The 18,990-nt window shown below is 47.0% G+C and overlaps 1 protein-coding gene and 1 long non-coding RNA gene across 3 annotated transcripts in view; one reads left to right on the top strand and one right to left on the bottom strand.

The window, feature by feature from the left end:
• LOC310754129 overlaps positions 1-9,493 on the bottom strand; it is a 29,348-nt gene extending 19,855 nt beyond the window's left edge. Inside the window, exon 1 of the long non-coding RNA XR_014543638.1 lies at positions 9,054-9,493. This is a non-coding gene — a long non-coding RNA (uncharacterized lncRNA). The remainder of the gene's footprint in view (positions 1-9,053) is intronic.
• On the top strand, positions 558-15,460 carry LOC310754114 (uncharacterized protein CXorf65 homolog). 2 transcript variants are annotated; one of them, XM_083595673.1, is made up of 6 exons: positions 558-659; positions 1,235-1,321; positions 3,758-3,892; positions 6,950-7,018; positions 13,515-13,642; positions 15,265-15,460. In XM_083595673.1, exons 1-6 carry the CDS (start codon positions 635-637, stop codon positions 15,388-15,390), a joined length of 570 nt encoding a protein of 189 aa, XP_083451799.1. In that variant the 5' UTR covers positions 558-634; the 3' UTR covers positions 15,391-15,460. The 2 variants fall into 2 exon arrangements, with proteins under 2 accessions (XP_083451799.1, XP_083451800.1); XM_083595674.1 differs by lacking the exon at positions 6,950-7,018.
• The last annotated feature ends 3,530 nt before the right edge of the window (positions 15,461-18,990 follow it).

The raw sequence follows: 18,990 nt of genomic DNA, 5'->3' as shown, positions 1-18,990 counted from the left end.
GCTTCTGTAGCCTCCATATAGTAAAGGTAAAGGGACCCCTGACCGTTAGGTCCAGTCGTGGCCGACTCTGGGGTTGTGGCGCTCATCTCGCTTTACTGGCCAAGGGAGCCAGCGTACAGCTTCCGGGTCATATGGCCAGCATGACTAAGCCACTTCTGGTGAACCAGAGCAGTGCACAGAAACGCCGTTTACCTTCCCACTGGAGCAGTACCTATTTATCTACTTGCACTTTGACGTGCTTTTGAACTGCTAGGTTGGCAGGAGCAGGGACCGAGCAACGGCAGGAGCAGGGACCGAGCAGCCCCATTGCGGAGACTCGAACCGCCAACCTTCTGATCAGCAAGTCCTAGGCTCTGTGGTTTAACCCACAGCACCACCCGCTTCCCCCTACATATAGTAGGGGTATTTAAAATGAGAGATGTCATAGCGTCCTCTTCTTCACTCTTCAAAATATGGCAACTCTAGCTTCATGGCCAAGTGGGGATTCAAACCCTGTTCTCCCAGGTCCTAGTCCAACACTCTAACCATTACGCCACACTGGCTCTCATTATGAGGTTATTCTGAGGTGTCACAATGGCTCCAGGGCGGTTCAGCTGGTCGAGAGCTGCCCAGCTGAACCAAGGGGATTTGGGGAATGTTTATCTGCGTTAAATATGGAGGTAAGGGGGAACCCAATAGACATGGGTTGTAGGAACAGAGGAAGCTGCCTTATACTGAGCCAGGCCATTGGTCCACCTAGCTCAGATCTGACCACACTAACTGGCAGCAGCTGTCCTGGGTGCTAGTCTGAGATCTCTCCCAGCCTCACCTGGATACAAAACACTGGGGGTTGGGGGAGACTTTCCCATGGAAAGCAGACCAGTGTCTCTTCTAGCCAGTGATGTTTTTTCTGGGGGGAAAGGGTGGGGGAACTCACCACAATGTCTGTTTGTTTGTTTATTGTGGGCCCAGTCACAGTGCCTCTGCCCAGGCAGACAATGATCTGGATTAGAAATGGCCACAACTTTATTGATTAGAGATATAGGTGGGTTTTTGGCTCAGGCATTGGGTGTATGTCTGTTCCAGCCCCCTCTGCCAGAAAAAAAATATATATTTAATTTTTAAACGGTAAGGAAACTCAGTCCACACCCCACTCCCAGGCTCTTGCTATATATATATATAAAACCCCTGGCTGTTGTGGTGCGTGGGCTCAGCTGCTGCCCATAGAAACCATCCTTGGCTCCTCTTCTTGCAGACCAACGACAACTCCTGGCGAACATTAACTGCTCAGTCTTACTCCTAATGCATTACCTGCGCGACAAGGTGGGACTGCACAGGACAGGTGAGATGAGTTCCCAAAGCACAAAGAAAGTCGAGCGGCAAACCCTGCCCAGTTGATGGTCAGGAGGCAACAAAGACTGCTTCCCTTTGGTTGACTGCACTACGGATCCTGCAACAGGTAGTGCTGGGTTGGGGGGGGGGAATGACATGCCATCTTATCTCCAGGTGGAAAATATCCTGTGTCCACACTGCTTGTGACTTCTATGTACCAGAAGTACAAACTCAAAGGAAGACCCTTGGGCTCTGTTGACTAAGGACTAAAAACTGGCCACCCATGAAGGTCCTTAACCCATCCTGTATTGAGAATATGTACTTTGGAACTCCCATTTTCTTTTCAGCTCCTGTGGCAAACTTTCCTGTTTCAACAAGTGGAGATTAATTAATCCAATTTTTATCTGCATTGTACCTGCATTGTACCTATTTTGGATATATAAATTGTTTTAATTGTTTTTAGATATGAAACCCACTATATATTTTGGAAGGCTGTTTGTTCGCTACGCAACTGGATGCCTTTTAAGACATCATAACAGAGCTATAATTCCCAGAACCCTTAATAAAATGCAGTTCCCATGATTATTTTTTGGAGAGGAAGACATGTGGGTGAAATTTCTGAAAAGCAGTGCTTTGTCCTGGATCTTAGGCAAGTCAATCAAAAAAATGCAACCCTACCATATGTTTAAAGCACTTGTATCACTTTAGTGGCCAGGGCTCCCCCCTTAAAGAATTCTGGGAACTGTAGTTTGTTCAGGGTGTTGAGAATTGTTAGGAGACCCCTAATACCCCCACAGGGCTGTAATTCTCAAGAGTTCTCTAGGAATGAAGATTGTTAAAGTCTTTTTTAAAAGAGGAGGAAGAAGAAGAAGAAGAAGAAGAAGGAGAAGAAGAAGAAGAAGAAGAAGAAGAAGAAGAAGAAGAAGAAGAAGGAGAAAATTCTATTAAATATTTTTCATAATACAATAAGATAAAAGAAACTAATCTAAATAAAAACAAAAACAGGGAAACAAAGAAGGAAAATACCAAAAGGAAACCCAAATAGAATAATAGAAAAGAAAATAATAAAATAAAAATAAAAAGGATTTCTAATTTGCTGTCAGCAAGAAATTACTCAAAATATTCATTCTAGAATGGCACCCTACTGATAAAAGGCAATATTTTCCAAGTCTTCTGACCCAAATAGATTAATTCATTTTCCTTTTTACACAAAAAGTCCAAAAGGGCTTCTCTAATTATTATTATTAATAAATATCAGCAATAGTCTTTCTGTATCAAACATATTGATTGTTAAATTATGTGGGAACTGTAGTTCTGTGAGGGAAATAGAGACTTCCTAACAACTCTCAGAACGCTTAACAAACTGCAGTTCCCAGGATCCTTTAGGTCGGGGAAGCCATTACTGTTTTCTGTGCTTTTGAGCCCTCCCTGTCCTAATGGACACTAGTCACCACCAATCCAGTTGCAATCCTTTTCTACTTGCCTGAACCTTTCAGGACTTGGGCACACTTCTGCATTTCCACTAAAGACTTATACTCTGTTTTGCATTTAGCCACATTCTGAATAAATTTGACTATTTGAAATATGTTGCTTTCATTGTTATTGTCTTTAAATGTTTGTAGATCAGGCCCTAGGGGAAATCTGGCAATTAAATAACCACAATTACTTTTTCAAGAGCGTATAATGCAAGACTGAGAACTGGCAACTCCTGGTGTAGTTGTGTTCTGTTGGGGCTGACCCACAACCCTTGACCAAAGGAGGAGAGTGTCGTGGACTTGTTGGAGGCAGAAGAATGGTGGGAGAAACCAGTTGGGGAACCCCCAAGGGAACAGGGCTCAGACCCTAGGGAGTGGTGGTGGGATCACAATGAGTAGACACAGGGAGAAGAGGGGTGAGACTGGGAAGAGCAATTGTCAGAAGCTGAAGAGGAAAGAGGGTTTAGTGAGCAGGGAGAGTCTGTGGCAGAGAGAAGACCAGAAGCAGAGGCTGAAGAGGAGAGAGGCCATGGGGCAGAGATAAATCAGGCTTATGAAGAGTCACAGATGTCCCCCCTCCTGCTGCAACAAGCCCCCATCTCCTCCTGTCTCCTAGCCCCAGAAGAGGGCTGAAATGGGCAGAGCAGCAGCAGACTCCACACAGGTGTAGTCTCTAATTGTTTGGGGAAAGCCCTGGTGAGGAACGGACTTAGATGGCTGTGGGGAGGCAGTGACTTTCTGTCTCAGCAACTGATTTTTATGGGGTAAGACCTACCAGGGATGAGCTACTGTGCTCCTTAGGCCTGACAGCCAAGTCTGTGATGGTCGTGTTTTTGCTAATAAAGAGTTAAGACCAACTTTGAATGCTGTGAATGCTCCTTGACAAAGAAAAAAGTCCCTGCTTACACAGAGGAAAGGAGGTGAACCCACCTACTCCACTGCCCCCCCATATCTCTCTGTTCCCTTTTCAGATCCCATCGACTTGTGTGAAGAGAATGGGACCCTGAAGCTCCTATTCCTAGTCAAGTTTCCAGAAGACAGTGCCAGCAAGTTTCTCACTCCCCGTGTGACCTACTACATATGTAAGGTGGAGCGGGGCGCCCCAGGTACATCCAAGGACTAGGAAGCCCCCCTCCCCCACCTGCACAGCTAGTTCTACAGGTGTAGCCACAGCTTCCTGAAAGTCATTGCTTCCTTGGCTCCAAATATTCCCTTTCTCAAGGGTGTGGGGTCAGACATACGCAGGCTTCCCACTGATAGCACAGCTGGCAGAGCTGTTTCAAAGCAAACCCAGAGAGCTGCCTCTTAAATTGCTGTTGCTTTTTCTTGCCCCATGCAGTCATAAGGTCTAGAAACTTAAAAATGCAACCTGACATTTCCTCTGTGGATCTTGCTATGTTTTCTTGTGTTGTGCTAACTCATCCTTCTCCAACATAAGGAAGTGGCAGGGCATCTGCTTAGCATGCAGAAGGTCCCAGGTTCAATCCCCAGCATCTACAGGCAGTGCTGGAAACACCCCCACCCCCACCCCCAGCCTGAAACCCACCAAACTTCTGAGGAGGAGCTGTGACTCAGTGGCAGTGCATCTCCTTTACATGCAGAAGGTCCCAGGTTCATCTCTAGGTAGGGAATATAGGCAGCCCCAAACCCTGGAGAACCTCTACCAGTCAATTTAGACAATACTGAACTTTATGGACCAATGGATCTGAGTATAAAGGCAGTTTCTTCAGATATCTTCAGATATTTCAGACTGCAAATCCCATCGGTCTCAGTCAGCATGGGCTGTAATCCCAAACCTCTCGGAGGACCCTAGGTAAGGGAGGTTTTATTAGCACCTTGACTCTGCCTGCTGATCTGCTGACAATTCAGCTTTATTTTCTCACTGGCTGTGTTTATTATTATTATTATTATTATTATTATTAATTGGGTCATTTGCCACAGTATATTTTTTATTTTATGGGTTGTTTTGTGTAGCACGAAATGGGGAATTTTAAGGTATGTGTGTGAGTGCCTTAGCTGGCATATGCAAAAGAGCAACAGCCATTTCTTGTGTTTCGTTCAAGGTGCCACTTCCCCACCTCTGATCAGAAAGCTGCTTCTTGACTTACACAATATATTATATTGAGCTATACTGTTAGTATTATCTGCTCTGACCAGAGGTGGCATTCCAGGGTCAACAGCAAAGCTTTCCCCATGACCCTTTACCTGCCATTTAACTAGCAATACCAGGAACTGAACTCGGGACCCCAGGGGACTCTGTCATTCTTTGCATGCAGAAGGTCCCAGGTTCAAACCCCAATAGCAACTCCAGGGCTGAGAGAGACTACCTGTCCAAAACCCTGGAGAGCTGCTGCCAGTCAGAGTAGACAATCCTGAGCTAGATGGACCAATCTGGTATGATGCAACTTCCTTTGTCCTGCATGCTTGGCAGGTGCTCTTATACAGAACTATGGGATCTCCCCACCCTCCCCACCCCATGGACTCTTGCCGGGTACTCCATACCTGTTGTACCTGGTGTCTTCCAGAAACTTGTGGACTACAATTCTTAAGGGAAAAGGCAGTCCAAAGCATCTAGACTTGCCAGACAGATTGGGGAAGGCTGCCTTGTACCCAGGTTTCTGAGATCTTACCTCTTGGGAAAGAGAGCCGGTAGGGGCTGGAGGTTCAAACTCCCACTTGGCCACACAGTCTCTGCCTCTCAACCTCACCTACCTAACAGGGTTATTGTGAGAATTAAATGAGGAGGGGGAGAACTTTCCCAATTAATGCAGCCTGATGGAAGATGGAGAGCCTCCAAGCCATCTGCATCAACCTGGACTGCACCTGGAATGGGATTATCAAGGAATGTAAGGCAGTGGCTTCCCCTTTCTTTATAACTGCGGATGCTTCATGGCAACGCTTTGTGGAACTGGCTTTTCTAATCTTTCAGAGACCACAGAGAAATCTCCCTCCAGCTGGAGCCAGGGCTGCATCTGCCACAATTCTGGATGTGCAGAGCAAAAAAGAGAGCACAGGACAGGGTCCTGAGTGCAGGATTTGGCTTTCTGTGAAACTTGGCTTCCATTAAGGAACAAATTCCTAGCCCCTGTAAAAGCAAAAGATACACTCAGAAATATTTGGATGGTGACGAAATCTCAGAAGCTAGAGGGGTGGCTGAAACAGATAGTAGGTAGACTTTTATTCTTCAGTATCATGCTAGTCTTGAGGGTGAGCCAACTGAGAACTCATGGTGCAAAAGAAATGTGTGTGTTTAATTGGCACAATCTGCAGGTTGTCCAGGGGGCAGGTTAGGGAATGCAGCTGCTCTTGGCACCAAAATATGGCTTGGGTTGGGGTGGAATCTCCCTCTCTTTTCTTTCATTGCGCACCTGCTCCTCCTGTTTATCGTCTTCTCCTAATCTAATTGAAAACATTAAAGAATGCTCATAAGAGGGAAGCAGGACTGTGCCTGCCTGCCTCCCACCCACTCAAGGCTAGTTGGTCCATTGTGTGGGGGAGGTCAGGGCGTTTGTGCAGCCGAGAGCTTTCGCAGTAAACAGCTGCGGCTCTAACCATGTAGCCCTTCCTTACTAATGCCAGCTGTGTCGCTTCCACTGGGCTGCAGGTACAGTCCTCTTCACAGAACAGAACACATGAACTCCCCTCTCGGGTCTTTGTGGCGGTGGATTCTTGCGTCCCTCTGGCATAAAGGGTATATGGCTCTTTCCTTCTTATTGCCCTGCAGAAGGGTGCAGTGCAGACTCAAGAGCTGATTTTGACCATCCTCCTTTGAACTCCTTCCTTGTGTGTTCAGGCAGTTCTCCCTTAGGGACACAACCTTCATGGCGCCTGCCTGGGGAAGTTGTTTCCGGGAACTTTAGTTGTGATTCCTGCATTGAAGGATGTTGGACTAGATGGCCCTTGGGGGGTCCCTTCCAACTTTACAGTTCTATGATTCTATGTATGCTCCCTTGAGCTCCTGGGAGAAGAAGGCAGGATATAAATGCAATAAATAAATATAAAATAAATAAAAGGCAAATGGCAATTAGCTGCAGGCTGGTAGAAATCAGCCGTGAGCATTCTCCTGACTTGTATCTAGGAATGCAGAGCACTCAGCCCAAGTTCCATGTTGCAAATGCATTGCAAAGCGTCAAAGCGAGTAACACAAGGTTCTCTCTTTGCAGGGTCGAAACAAGGAAACAGCTACCGGGCCTTTCACCCTATGTACAAGCACCCTCCAGTAGAATTATTGGGTAGGAACTTGCAGGACTTAAAACTTCTATTCTCAGTGTATCAAAGCGCAACTCTGAAACCTACAAAGTCAGGGCAAGTAAAAGTAGCCCCTTTTACATTTCCTTCCCCTGTGAGCAACACCATATAGGAGAAAGGGGCTAGAAAGATGTTTTTCTCACCCTCTCTCACAGTGAAAAGAGAGGTGCTGGAAATCACCATGAATGCCTCCTTCCTTGCTCTCTTAGAATGGCAATGGCGCCCACCTGGGATGTGCTGGAACCAACATCAGATGGGGGGAAGCCTTGCTCTCTCATATTAAAACTCAGCGGGGTTATGCAATGAAGCCAAATGGTGGGAGATTCAGGACATACAAAAGGAAACAGAGCAGAACTGAACTATGGGACTTTGTACTGTAGGATATACTGCTGGCTGCCAACATGGATGACTTTTAGAGGGTTTTAAACAAGTCTGTGGAGGTTAAAGCTATCAGTGGCTTCCAGCCATGCATTTTCTACAGTGCTGGAGGCAGTGTTCCACTGGATTCCAGTTGCCAAGGATCACAAGTAGCAGGGTTGCTGACTCCTAGGGGCTGAACCCCTTTGACCCCCCCGTATTTGTTAGCAGGGGGCTGAGCCCCCTCAGTATTCATTCAAACATCTTGCATGATATCACAATGCCGTACATGACACCCAGAGGTGATGCTGTCATGCAAGTCGGCAACACTGCAGCTCCTCCTCCTGCTGCTGCTGTGGAGCGGAAGCCCCCCCTGGCCATGGTGGTGGCAGGAGGTACAGGAAATGTCAGCCATGGAAGCTGAGCGATGCCCGGGTGGCATCACCTCTGGGCATCACGTCTGACATCCGGGTGTCATGCAGGACGTTGTGGTGTCACGTAACATCAGCTCACCCAGCGCTTTCCTGAGTCAGCGCACCTGACAAATAGGAGGAACTTGCTGTTGAACTTGCCTCCTGCTTTCAGGCTTTCCCATCAAGGCCTCTGTCTTAACAAAATGTTGGACTAGATAGGCCTTTGGTCTGACCCAGCAACCAGGCTCCTCTAACGTTTATTTGTTTTGTTTCATGAAATTTATATAAAGCGCTCCTTGACTGCCAAACCCAAAAACAAAGGAAACCTCAAAGAAGTTTGCAAGAAAGGAAAGTAAAACAATGAAATTATCTGGAAAAGAAAAAGTCAAAAACAAGAAGTATTTAAATATTTAGTAAGCTAAAAAACCAGGTTATAACACATGTCAGCGTTGCACATGTCTGGGTAGGCTTGCTGAAATAAATTCTTTTTCAGCAGGTGCTGAAAAGGATACAGTGAGGGCAGCTGCCTGATGTCAGTATAGTGCTACCTCAGTTTACGAACTTAATCTGTTCCAGAAGTCCGTTCTTAAACCGAGGTGTGCTTTCCCTAATGAGGCCTCCTGCCGCCGGCGCCCTTCCACCGTTCAGATCCCATTCTTAGACCGAGGTAAAGTTCGCAACCCGGGACACTACTTCCAGTTTTGCGGAGTTTGTGAACCAAATCATTCGTAAGCAGAGCTGTACTTAAACCGAGGTACCACTATAGGCAGGTTATTCCAATGTGTAGCTGTTCTTTTGTCCCTGCAAATCACAGACCCAGGTAGAAGGCAGAACTTTTAGATCTCCAAGTGGTGGTATATTCTAGACAGACTTCAACACCTAGCATCTTTTTTTAAAAAAAATAGAACTGAGGCACTGGGTGTCAGAACAAAGGCCAATCCTACCCCCTTACTTTAGGTCTGAGCAGAAGACTGTTATCTTTACTAGAAATTTCTGTGTGAGCCAGCCAACAATTTCCCCAATACCCTCAGAAACCTGAGAGGCAGAATTGTCAACCACTGGATTAAGAACAAAGCAGGTCCCCCACCAACCATACCAGCCTTAGAAAAGATTTCGATATATGGGCACAGCAGACCTTTTTATCCAATAATACAAGCAAGTTGCATAAGAAAAGGGTAGTTCCATTTGAGGAATACTTCGCCAGGAGAGTGCAGGCAGAAAAAAATAAAATAAAACAAACCTAAATTACCTGTCTCTGATCTTTCCCTCATGTTGAGCACCAATCTCCGAGTGGTGAGAGACTCCAGAGATTCCAGGCGATTACCCAGGGTTCGGTTTGCTGGCAATAAGGGACAGCAGAGACTGTGGTGTCTTTATGGCATATGACTTATTCACACATCTATGCAAGCTGGAGGGGCTCACAGCATTAACACCCCAATAAGGTCTTGCTTCTCCCAGTCACAGCCTTTCTTCAAAATCTCCTCCCACCACCTCCCCAATTTTTAAAGTCAACAACTGAAACAGAGCCTATTGCTATCCTTGTTTTTAGGAAACTCTATAAGGCATGGGTTCCAGGCATATACCCAGGGTTCAGTTTCCTAGGAATGAGGTTCAGCGGAGACTGTGGTGTCATTATGACATATGGCTTATTCACACATATATACAACCTGAGCCTACGCTGGAGGGGCTCACAGCTTAACAACCAAGAAAGTCTTCATTGTCCCAATCACAGCCTTGGATTCCAGGAGAAATCAAGCATGGCTCTCCCTCTCTGGCTTGCGCCTGCTTCTAACTTCCAGCTCTCTCTCACACACAACTCTCCACTCTGGCTTTTGTCTTTCTAACTTAACACCTAGTTGAGGGAGGGCTCCCCACCCATTTGCCCTCTGGCACAGAGCCACTTCCTTTGTTACCTTAAAGACCTATACTTAGGCCATTACCAAGAAGCAGCCTGGCTATTCCAATAATCGAGTCCTTGCTGGTTCCAAGAATAGAACTGACTTGGGCATACAGCCTAACCACCCCTCCCCCACCCTGCCCTGCAAACTCACAACACTCTGCTTTGCTGTAGCCTTCCTTCAAGCCCCAACGAGATCCAAGACTCCTAGATTAGACAATAAACCAACATGCAGTCAGGAAATAGGCAGAAGCCTTGTTCCTTTTTTTACTGGTGGTTTTATATCTCTAGCAGGTCAGGCCAACTTTTATCTTCAATCCAGCCGATCCAAGGCTCTTTAGAGGTATCTCTTATTTTATAACGAACTTCAAAAAAGGGGCAGGGGTGGGGAGCCTCCGCAGCTGGACGGTGTTATGAGAATTAGCCGACTCTCATGTTTGCCTTGGACAGGCTAGCCCAAGAGATAAGCAAGCATCCTAAGGCTACTCATCATTTCTACTTTCCCATACTCTCTTTCCTTTCAGAGCCAGGCCGGCCGTTACCAGTCCCAGCACAGAATCCCAGATTCTGACTCTGGAGAGTTGCTACTCCTAACACCGAGAAAAATCTAGGAGGGACCACCAGGGTTCTTCACCAGCTACCAGAGGGGCAGCAAATGAAGAAAGACTCTGGGTCAAAGATCCCCAGCACACTGTGGCCAGATGTGGCATGCGCTGGAGTTTAGGGCAGATTCGGAGCTACCCAGCTCTGTAAAGAGAGGGAAATAGGCAGAAGAAGTGCATGGTAGCTGTGGGCTGCATCAGGGAGATAAGGAGGATGTTGACAGTGTGCATTCAGAGAAGGGAGACCAAGAGGGATCTGGAATCTGTGAGGGCTCTGGAATCAGAGTCCTTTGAGGGTGTGGGCATGTTAGGCTAAGGGGAGACATGATAGCTGCCATCACGTATTTGAAAGGATGGAAGTTTATAAATCTATGCAAGGCATGGAGAGAGAAGATAGGGGGAAGTTTTTTCCTCCTTCTCTCAAAACACTAGAGCTCATGGTCACTAAGTGAAGCTGATTGCTGGGAGATTTAGGGCAGATCATGGAATCATAGAATTGGAAGGGACTCCAAGCACCATCTAGTCCAACCCCCTGCAATGCAGGAATCTCAGTTAAAGCGTCCATGACAGATGGCCCTCCAATCTCTGCTAAAAACCTCCAAGGATGGAGAGTCCACCACCTCCCAAGGGAGACCATCCCACTGCCGAACAGCTCTTACTGTCAGAAAGTTCTTCCTAATGTTTAGTCAGAATCTCCTTTATCACAGTTTGATGCGTGCCCTCCAAAGCAGAAGAAAACAACCTTGTTCCATCTTCCAGGAAATAGCCCTTGAGATATCTGAGGATAGCTATCATATCTCCTCTCAGTTTCCTCTTTTCCAGGCTAATACCCAGCTCCCTCAACCATCCTGCATAAGGATTGGTTTCCAGACCCTTGATAATCTTAGTCATCCTCCTCTGCACACGTTCCAGCTTCTCAATGTCCTTCTTAAATTGTGGTGCACAAAACTGGACACAGGACTCCAGGTGTGGTCTGACCATGGCAGAATAGACCGAGACTATTACTTCCCTTGATCGGAACACTATACTTCTGTTGAATATAGGCAGACTAGAATACCATCAGCTTTTTTTTTTTTTTGCTCATGTTAAGCTTGTGGTCCACTAAGTCCCCTAGATCCTTTTCACACGTTCTACTGATAAGTCAGGTTTCCCCATCTTATCTTTGTGCAGCTGCCTATTCCTGCCCAAGTGCAGAACCTTAGATTTGTTTCTACTGAAATTCATTTTTTCAGTTTGGACCCAGTTCTCCAATCTGTTAAGGCCACATTGAATCCTTTTTTTCTGCAGCATTAGCTACCCCTCTCAGTTTGGTGTCATCTGCAAATTTGTTGAGGTTGGTCTTAAGCTGACCCTCAATTCCTTTGTCCAAGTCATTTATAAAGATGTTGAGCAACAACAGGCTCAGGACAGTACCGTGTGGCACCCCAATTGTCACTTTTTTCCAGGATGACAAGGAACCATTACTGAGCACTCTTTGGGTTCAGTCAGTCAACCAGTTACAGAACCACCTAGCAGCTACAAATCTACCACATCTAGCCCACATTTTATCAGCTTCTCTGCAAAATATCATGGGGGACTTTGTCAAAAGCCTTCCTGAAATCAATATACACTACATCTTCAGCATTCCCCTGATCCACAGAGTTTGTAACTGCATCAAAAAGAAATAAATAAATGAAATTTGTCTGGCTTAACTTGGTTTTGAGAAGTTAGTAATCACAGCATTCTTTTCTAAGTGCTCACAGACTGACTGTTGAATTATCTGTTCTAGGACCTTCCCTGATATAACATAAAGTACTTATTCACTCAGCACATAGTGGAACTCACTTCCCCAGGAGGTAGTGGTGGCCAGCAATTTGGAGGGTTTTCAAAGAGGATTAGACAAATTAATGGTGGAAAGGGCTTTGAAAGGCTACTCTCCTTAATGGCTGTGCTCTGCCTCCACAGCTGGAGGCAGCAATGCTTCTGGATAGCAGTTGCTGAAAACCACAGGAGGGGAGAGTTGCTCTCTGCTCAGATCCTGCTCCATGGTTTCCCACAAGTATCTGGTTGGCCACTGTGAGAATAGGATGCTGGACTAGATGGGCCATTGGCCTGATCCAGTCATGGAGTAGGCTTGTTCTCTGTTGCTCGGAATGGTCTGGAGATATCTATATCTATATCATCTGTCTGTCTGTCTATCATCTATCTCTGTGGGGTGCAGAAATAATTTGATGGGTAAGAGTGCTGGTTGAAATAATAATGAAACATAGGGTTTATTACTCCTAGTAAACAAATCCATTCTGAGTACAAGCTCCTATGTGGCTGTTATGGAATCATGAGGTCAGCTAAAAGGAAGGTCCAACACTAACACTAACTGAAGCAGCAGCAGAAAGGAAGTTAAGCTGAGAGAGAGAAAACGATCAGCAGAAGGAATCAGTGAGGGTCCGAGCCTCTATCCCACCTCTCTAACTTACTGCAAGCATCATTGCTTTGCACCCAACAAGGCTGGACAGCAAGAGAAACTTCAGAACGATCAGAGCTGTTCAACAACAGGACAGCATGCCTTGGAAGGTGGTGGTTCTCCTTCCCTGGAGGCTTCTGAGCATCTGTCAGGGATACCGTAGTTGTAATCTTGCAACACTGAGCTGGGGTAGGGGTTGGACTTGATGTCCTCCAGGGTCCCTCCCAACTGAGAAGAATGCTATGATTTTCCAGTGAACACCAGGTTGGTCTTAAGCTGACCCTGAACTACTTTTCCACACTGTTCTGCCTCTCCAGTTGCTCACTCAGAGCAGGGGTTGCCTTTTAAGCTCAGCCAGTCACTGTCTCTCCCACAGCCTCAGCCCCCACTTCTGTAAAATGGCACCAGTCGGGATGGTCACATCCACATCGTACCTTGAAAGCACACAACTTCCCCCCAAAGAAACCTGGGAACTCTAGTTTGTTAAGGGTGCTGAGAATTATAGTTCTGAGTGGTGAACTACAGTTCCCAGGATTATTTGGTGGGCACTGCTAAAAATGTATGGAGTGGATGTGGCCCAGCCTCATCAGGGTGGTTGTGAAGCAGAGAACAAGTCTGATTTTTTTAAAAAAATGTTTTGGAAATTGTAATTGCTGCATGCACTGTGACAGGCCATAAAGCTGCGTTTGGGTCGATGGTGCAGCCAGCTGGGCTTTTCAACGCTGCAGCAGAAGGTCCTCTTCCCACTGAGCATCTCTGCTTGCCCTTCAGACTCCTTGCGTAACCAGTGTGACATCCTTGAGAAAAGCCGCCTCAAGATTCTCAAGAGCACAGATGGCAAGAAGCCCCCAACCATGGAATCACTCCTGTCGTGCATGGCAGTAGCAAATCAGATGGTGGTGAGGCACTCATTTTTACCTGGGGGGGGGCAGATCCAGTTCATTTTGGCCCCGTATAGCTTGTCTGACGCAACTCCAGGACTTGCCATGCACATACCCCTCTCTTGTCTAGACTCCATCTAGGCAAGCAAAAGGGCTTGTTTGAGCCAGGTAAAAACACCCAGGGAGGGTGTGAAGCAGGGCTGGTGAGAGGCGTGGCCTGGGGAGAAAGAGGGTGTGTCTGGGCAGGGGTGCAGTGCTAGGGGAGAATTCTGCGGGCTTGACAGAGAGGCCTGGTGCCCTTAGTTTTCTCACCTCTGGTTTAGCATCCTATCTCTTTCCATCTTCAGCACCTTGTAGCCTTTGTGATCTTGCCATGAGGGAGCTAGTCTCCTCCTGCCTCAGGGAATTGCCTTTCTTCCCAGGGGTTGTTGTTGTTTTTAATAAAAAAAAATTCTGGGCAGGGTGGGGTTGACTAAAACGTGTCTTTAACAGTAGCACATGTGCATATATATTAAGGTCCCAGGTATAGTTTGTCACTTCAAACCACTCTGGTATTTTTTATTTATTTGTTACATTTATATCCCACCTTTTCCTCCAGTGAGCTCAAGGTGTTACACGTGATTCTCCCCATTTCATCTTCCCAAAAATCCTGTGAGGTAGGCCATGCTGGAGAAAAGAAATGCATTTCCTTCTCTTGCGTTTGCAGTTAATGGATGTGTTACTTTAAACCACAAGATGACACAGTTTGTTTAGCAATGTGGCCAGCACTTATGTGTAGTCTTTGCTTTGTCTAAGTTAACCCCATCCCTAAATGATGAGCTGTGTTTTGTTTGCTGTTCTCTCCCAACTTGTTGAGACAATATGTCTGTTATTTTCTCTCTCTCATCTACACACATCCAGTAAATAGTTGCAGCATGAATAAAGCCTTTGTACTCCAGAAACTGTGTGATTTTTTTCAACTCAGTTCACCCAAGCTGCAAGGTCTGTTAACAGGTTAGGCTAAGAGATGGGTGCTAGCCAAAGGTCCCCCAGTGAGCTGCGTGGTTTTGGGATTTGAACCCTCCTTTCCCAGGTTTTAGCCTGACACTCTAACCATTATGCCACATTGGTTCTTAACTTTTGAACTTTGGACCCAAAACTTTCCCCCCTGATTTCTCTTTAACTGAGTGAAGAATTGCCTTCTTGACTTTTAAATCAGTGGAGGAGGGCAGGGCTGTTGGAGAGTAGATGGATGCAACCAACAGCCAAGGGAAGGGGAGTCTTCAGCCATGTGCAATAGCAGAGAGAATGGTGGGTGAAAGAGAGTTACTTGTTTGGAGCACTGGGGTGTTGTGGGCACACCCCTGCTTTCACCTGAGAGCCAGTGGTGGCATAGTGGTTAGCGTGTCAGATTAGGACCTGGGAGACCAGGGTTCAAATTCCCACTTGACCACATGAAGCTGACTGGGTGACCTTGGGTTGTTGTTGTGGAGATTAAACGAGAAAGGGGGAACCACGTAAACCACCCTGAGCTCCCTGGATATAAAGTTGAGCTATGGATGGATGGATGGATGTTGGGTTCTTGCCACCTCCTCCTCCTTCAAGGGCCACTGCTGCTGCACCCTAAACTCTGTTGATCTGTGTTTGTCTCCTATGCCCAGGGGAAAGCCAGTGGGAAGTCTGGGGCCAGTTCGTCTGGCGGCCTAGATGATGAGGGCCAGCCTCGTAAGACGACCACAGCAGCCAAAGCCAGATGGGAGATAGGCAAGAAGGATAAGCATCGCTGAGTACCGAAGGTGATGCCCAGAGGGAGCTGCAGCCCACCATCACTGTGAATAAAGGCACCTTTGGACCTGAGTCACCCCTGGCTCCTTCTCTTTGGGGGTGCTGCTGGAGTGCTGGGCGGAATGGGGAGCTGCCCTTTGAAGCAAAGCATGGATTGCAGCTGCATTGTCTGTTGAACCCGTTTTGCATTCAGAGACGGAGCCCTCTTATGTGTGGTTTTTTTTTAAAAAAGGCTGATGTCACCAGGGAGCCTTCTGATTGGAGGCTTCAAAGCGAAGCTGCAGCAGAAAGTGGATCTGCCAGAACACGGTGGGAAGAAACTCCCGGCAAAAGGCACCATTGCAGGCAGGCAGGAAGTTGCAAGGGGCTGGGCTGGCTCATCTGCTCTCTCCTGCCCTGGATGCATGGTCCAGTCTGGCAGCACCTGCATCCTTGGCAAACATTCAGTGGTGATCCTTTCCTTGGTGGCCTAGTCTCTGAGAGCCAGGGTGGCACTGCCCTGCCAGATTCAGCCTGCCTTCAGCCAGGCCCCAACTGCCTGCTCTTTCACTTGTAACTGGTCCAGCCAATGGGTGGCACTGCCCGCCAGTTCCCTCCTACTTGGTCCCAGTGCTGCTCTTGCAGAACCTCAGACGTGAGCAGGATGAGGGGGAAACTGGAAGTAGTTGGCTCTGGCTCCATTTACTGCTTGGGCTCCCTGCCTTTTGCCACGCCAGGTCATCAGGAAAGACATGTAGATAGATGTTGGAGGCTTATGGCATGAGTGTATTGCCATGCCTATGAACATAAGGATATAAGAGCCCTGCTGAATGAGGCCAATGGCCTATCTGGTCCAGCATCCTGTTCTTACATTGGCCAACCAGATGCCTGTGGGACATCTGCAAGCAGCACCCAAGCACTCTCCCTTCCTGAGGTTTCCAGCAACTGGTATAAAGAAGCATTGCTGCCTCCAACTGGGGTGACAGACTGAGCCGACCCACCCATGAGGCAAGCAGCGCACCTGCCTCAGACGACAGAAGCACAAGAGAGGCTTTTCCTGTGTGCCGTGTTGGCACTCTTCCTCTCTTCCTGGCGTTGGGGAAGACAAGTGGCAATGCCACCTGCTGGGATACCTCCCCTCTCAGGTGGAGAAGTCAAGCAGCAGAACTTTGCTGAATGCCCTGGCGCTCTGCAAATTCAGAGAGAGCCAGGGCATTCTGGCAGTGGAACTGGGGTGGGAGGGCATAGCAGGGTGCAGGAATTCCCATTTCGCTTTAGGTGGTGAAATGGGATGGGCTGTCCCTAGTAGCAGAGCAGAGCCATTGTGGCCAGTAGTCCTCAGTAGCCTTCTCCTCCATGAATTTGTCCATTCCTCTTTTAAAGCCATCTGAGTTGGTGGCCATCACTGCTGCCTGTGGAAGGGAGTTTCGTAGGTTAACTATGCGCTGTGGGAGACAAGTTGGGAGACAAAGCTGCATTAGGGTGTGAAACCCAATCAAAGCAGGAGTTCTGTTGGTTTTCTGTCCCTATTTGGGGGAAAACAAGGGTGTATGTACTGATTCATGATGCCCAAAGAGGGGAGCTCAGATCTGAGTCAGTGAAGAAATTCAAAATGGAAATCAACCGCCAAGCTTCTAGATCTGGTTTTTTTAAAGAGATGCCCTGGCTACAAAACAAGGTTCCAAATGATGTTTCACAGTGTGAGAAGCAGAGGAGAATAAAAAAAGGATTTAAATAGCTCTTTTTAAACAGCTAAAGCTAATTTTTGAGTTATTTAAATCTCTTCTGACAGCATGGATGTGTCTGTTCAGGAACCCTGGAAGACTAAAAATGGTTGGGTAAATGGAGTTCATAGAACTGTAGAATTGGACGGACCATGAGGGTCATCTAGTCCAACCCCCTGCAAAGTAGGAATCTTTTGCCCAACATGGGGCTTGAACCCATGGCCGTGAGATTTAAGAGTCACATGCTCTTCCAAGCTATCCCAGCTATTTGTTCATATGGCTGCACGCTTGGGATTTCATTGGCTGCTTCCTAGAGTGTCAATTTCTGTACTTTGTCCCCATCTTTAAAAACAGTTGAAATAAAAATCAAAATAGGAAAAGGAAACTAATGCAGTGTAAGTAATCAGGACAATACCTGCTGTGAATATTGCACACCGAGAGAGAAGAGCCAAGCCATCTGCAACCAGAGGGAATAGACAAAGACATCAGGGCGTGGAGAGAAAAGGCACAAGGAAGTCTATATCACAAGGCAATTCATGATGGCTGCTGCATTAACAGGGTTTAAAGCTCCCTGAACATGTGTGGAGAGGCAGGGTGACGCAATGGTTAGAGTGTTGGACTGTGACTTGGGAGACAAGGTTTTGAATCCGTACTCAGCCATGAAGCTCACTGGGTGACTTTGCGCATAGCCCACTTCACTGGGTTGTTGTGAGGATAAAATGGGGAAGAAGAGAACATTGTATACCACCGTGAGCTCATTGGAGGCAAATGTGGCATATAAACACATTAAATTAAAATCAATCAGTCAATTAATTGGTTAATGCCATGTGTTTCTGCATTGCAGGCAGCTGCTGTGTTGGGGCATTGTGTCTCACTGCAATCTGAATCAGGATAGGCACCTACACCAGTTATCCTGGGGCAGGCTATGAGGGTCAGGGGTGTGCTAGCATTAAATCTTGCAATCGTGCAATGGGTTAGCTCAGGGGCACCTGCTGAGGCCCACATCTCTGCAGTTGGGGGTGCTGTGTCAGTTCCGGGAGCCATAGGAGCAAACTCCTAGAGACCGAGGGGTCTTCACACACACACACACCCCAATAAAATATTTGAGGGCCCCCCAAAGCTGATGGGCATTGCCATTTGAACAGTGTGTGTGACCGTGTCATGTGATCAGTTATGCAGGGTGGGGCTTATTGCCCCCCTCCCCAATATTTTATTCAAGTTGGGCCCCCTACCTGAAACCTCCTGCCCCTCTTTTCCCCTCTTCTTGCTATCACTACTTATTCACAAGCTATGTTTAAGAGTAGACCCACTGAAATTAATGAACCTCAGCTAATTGGGACGATTAATTTCAATGTGTCTGCTATGAGGATGAAAAGCATTAAAACCCAGAGAGAGAATATGAATGGGTAACTGGATCAGGAGGTTAAGAACATGAGAGAAGAAGAGCCTGCTGGGTAAAGGCCAATGGCCCATCTTGTCCAGCACCCTGTTCTTACAGTGGCCAACCAGATGCCTGTGGGAAACCAGCAAGCAGGACTCAAGCACAAGAGCAACTCTCCCCACTTCTGTGGTTTCCAGCAACTGATATTCAGAAGAATTGCTTCCTCCGATTCCATCCTGGCTTCTGGCCATCAATAGTCCTCTCCACTGTAAATTTGTTGCTTCCTCTTTTAAAAGCATCCAAGTTTGTGTCCATTACTGCCTCCTGTGGGAGCAAGTTCCACGGTTTAACTCTTTACTGCATAGAGAAATTCTTCGTTTTATGTGTCCTTAATATTCCCACATTCAGTTTCATTGGATGTCAGTGAGTTCTAGAGTTATGAGGGAGGAAGATAAACTTCCCTCCACTTTTCCCATGCCATGCATAATTTTGCAATCTTACCATGTCACCTCTCACCT

This window comes from Podarcis filfolensis, assembly GCF_964270895.1.
Source record: "Podarcis filfolensis genome assembly, chromosome: Z".
Taxonomy (NCBI): Eukaryota; Metazoa; Chordata; class Lepidosauria; order Squamata; family Lacertidae; genus Podarcis; species Podarcis filfolensis.
This window is presented reverse-complemented; position numbering and strand designations above follow the sequence as displayed.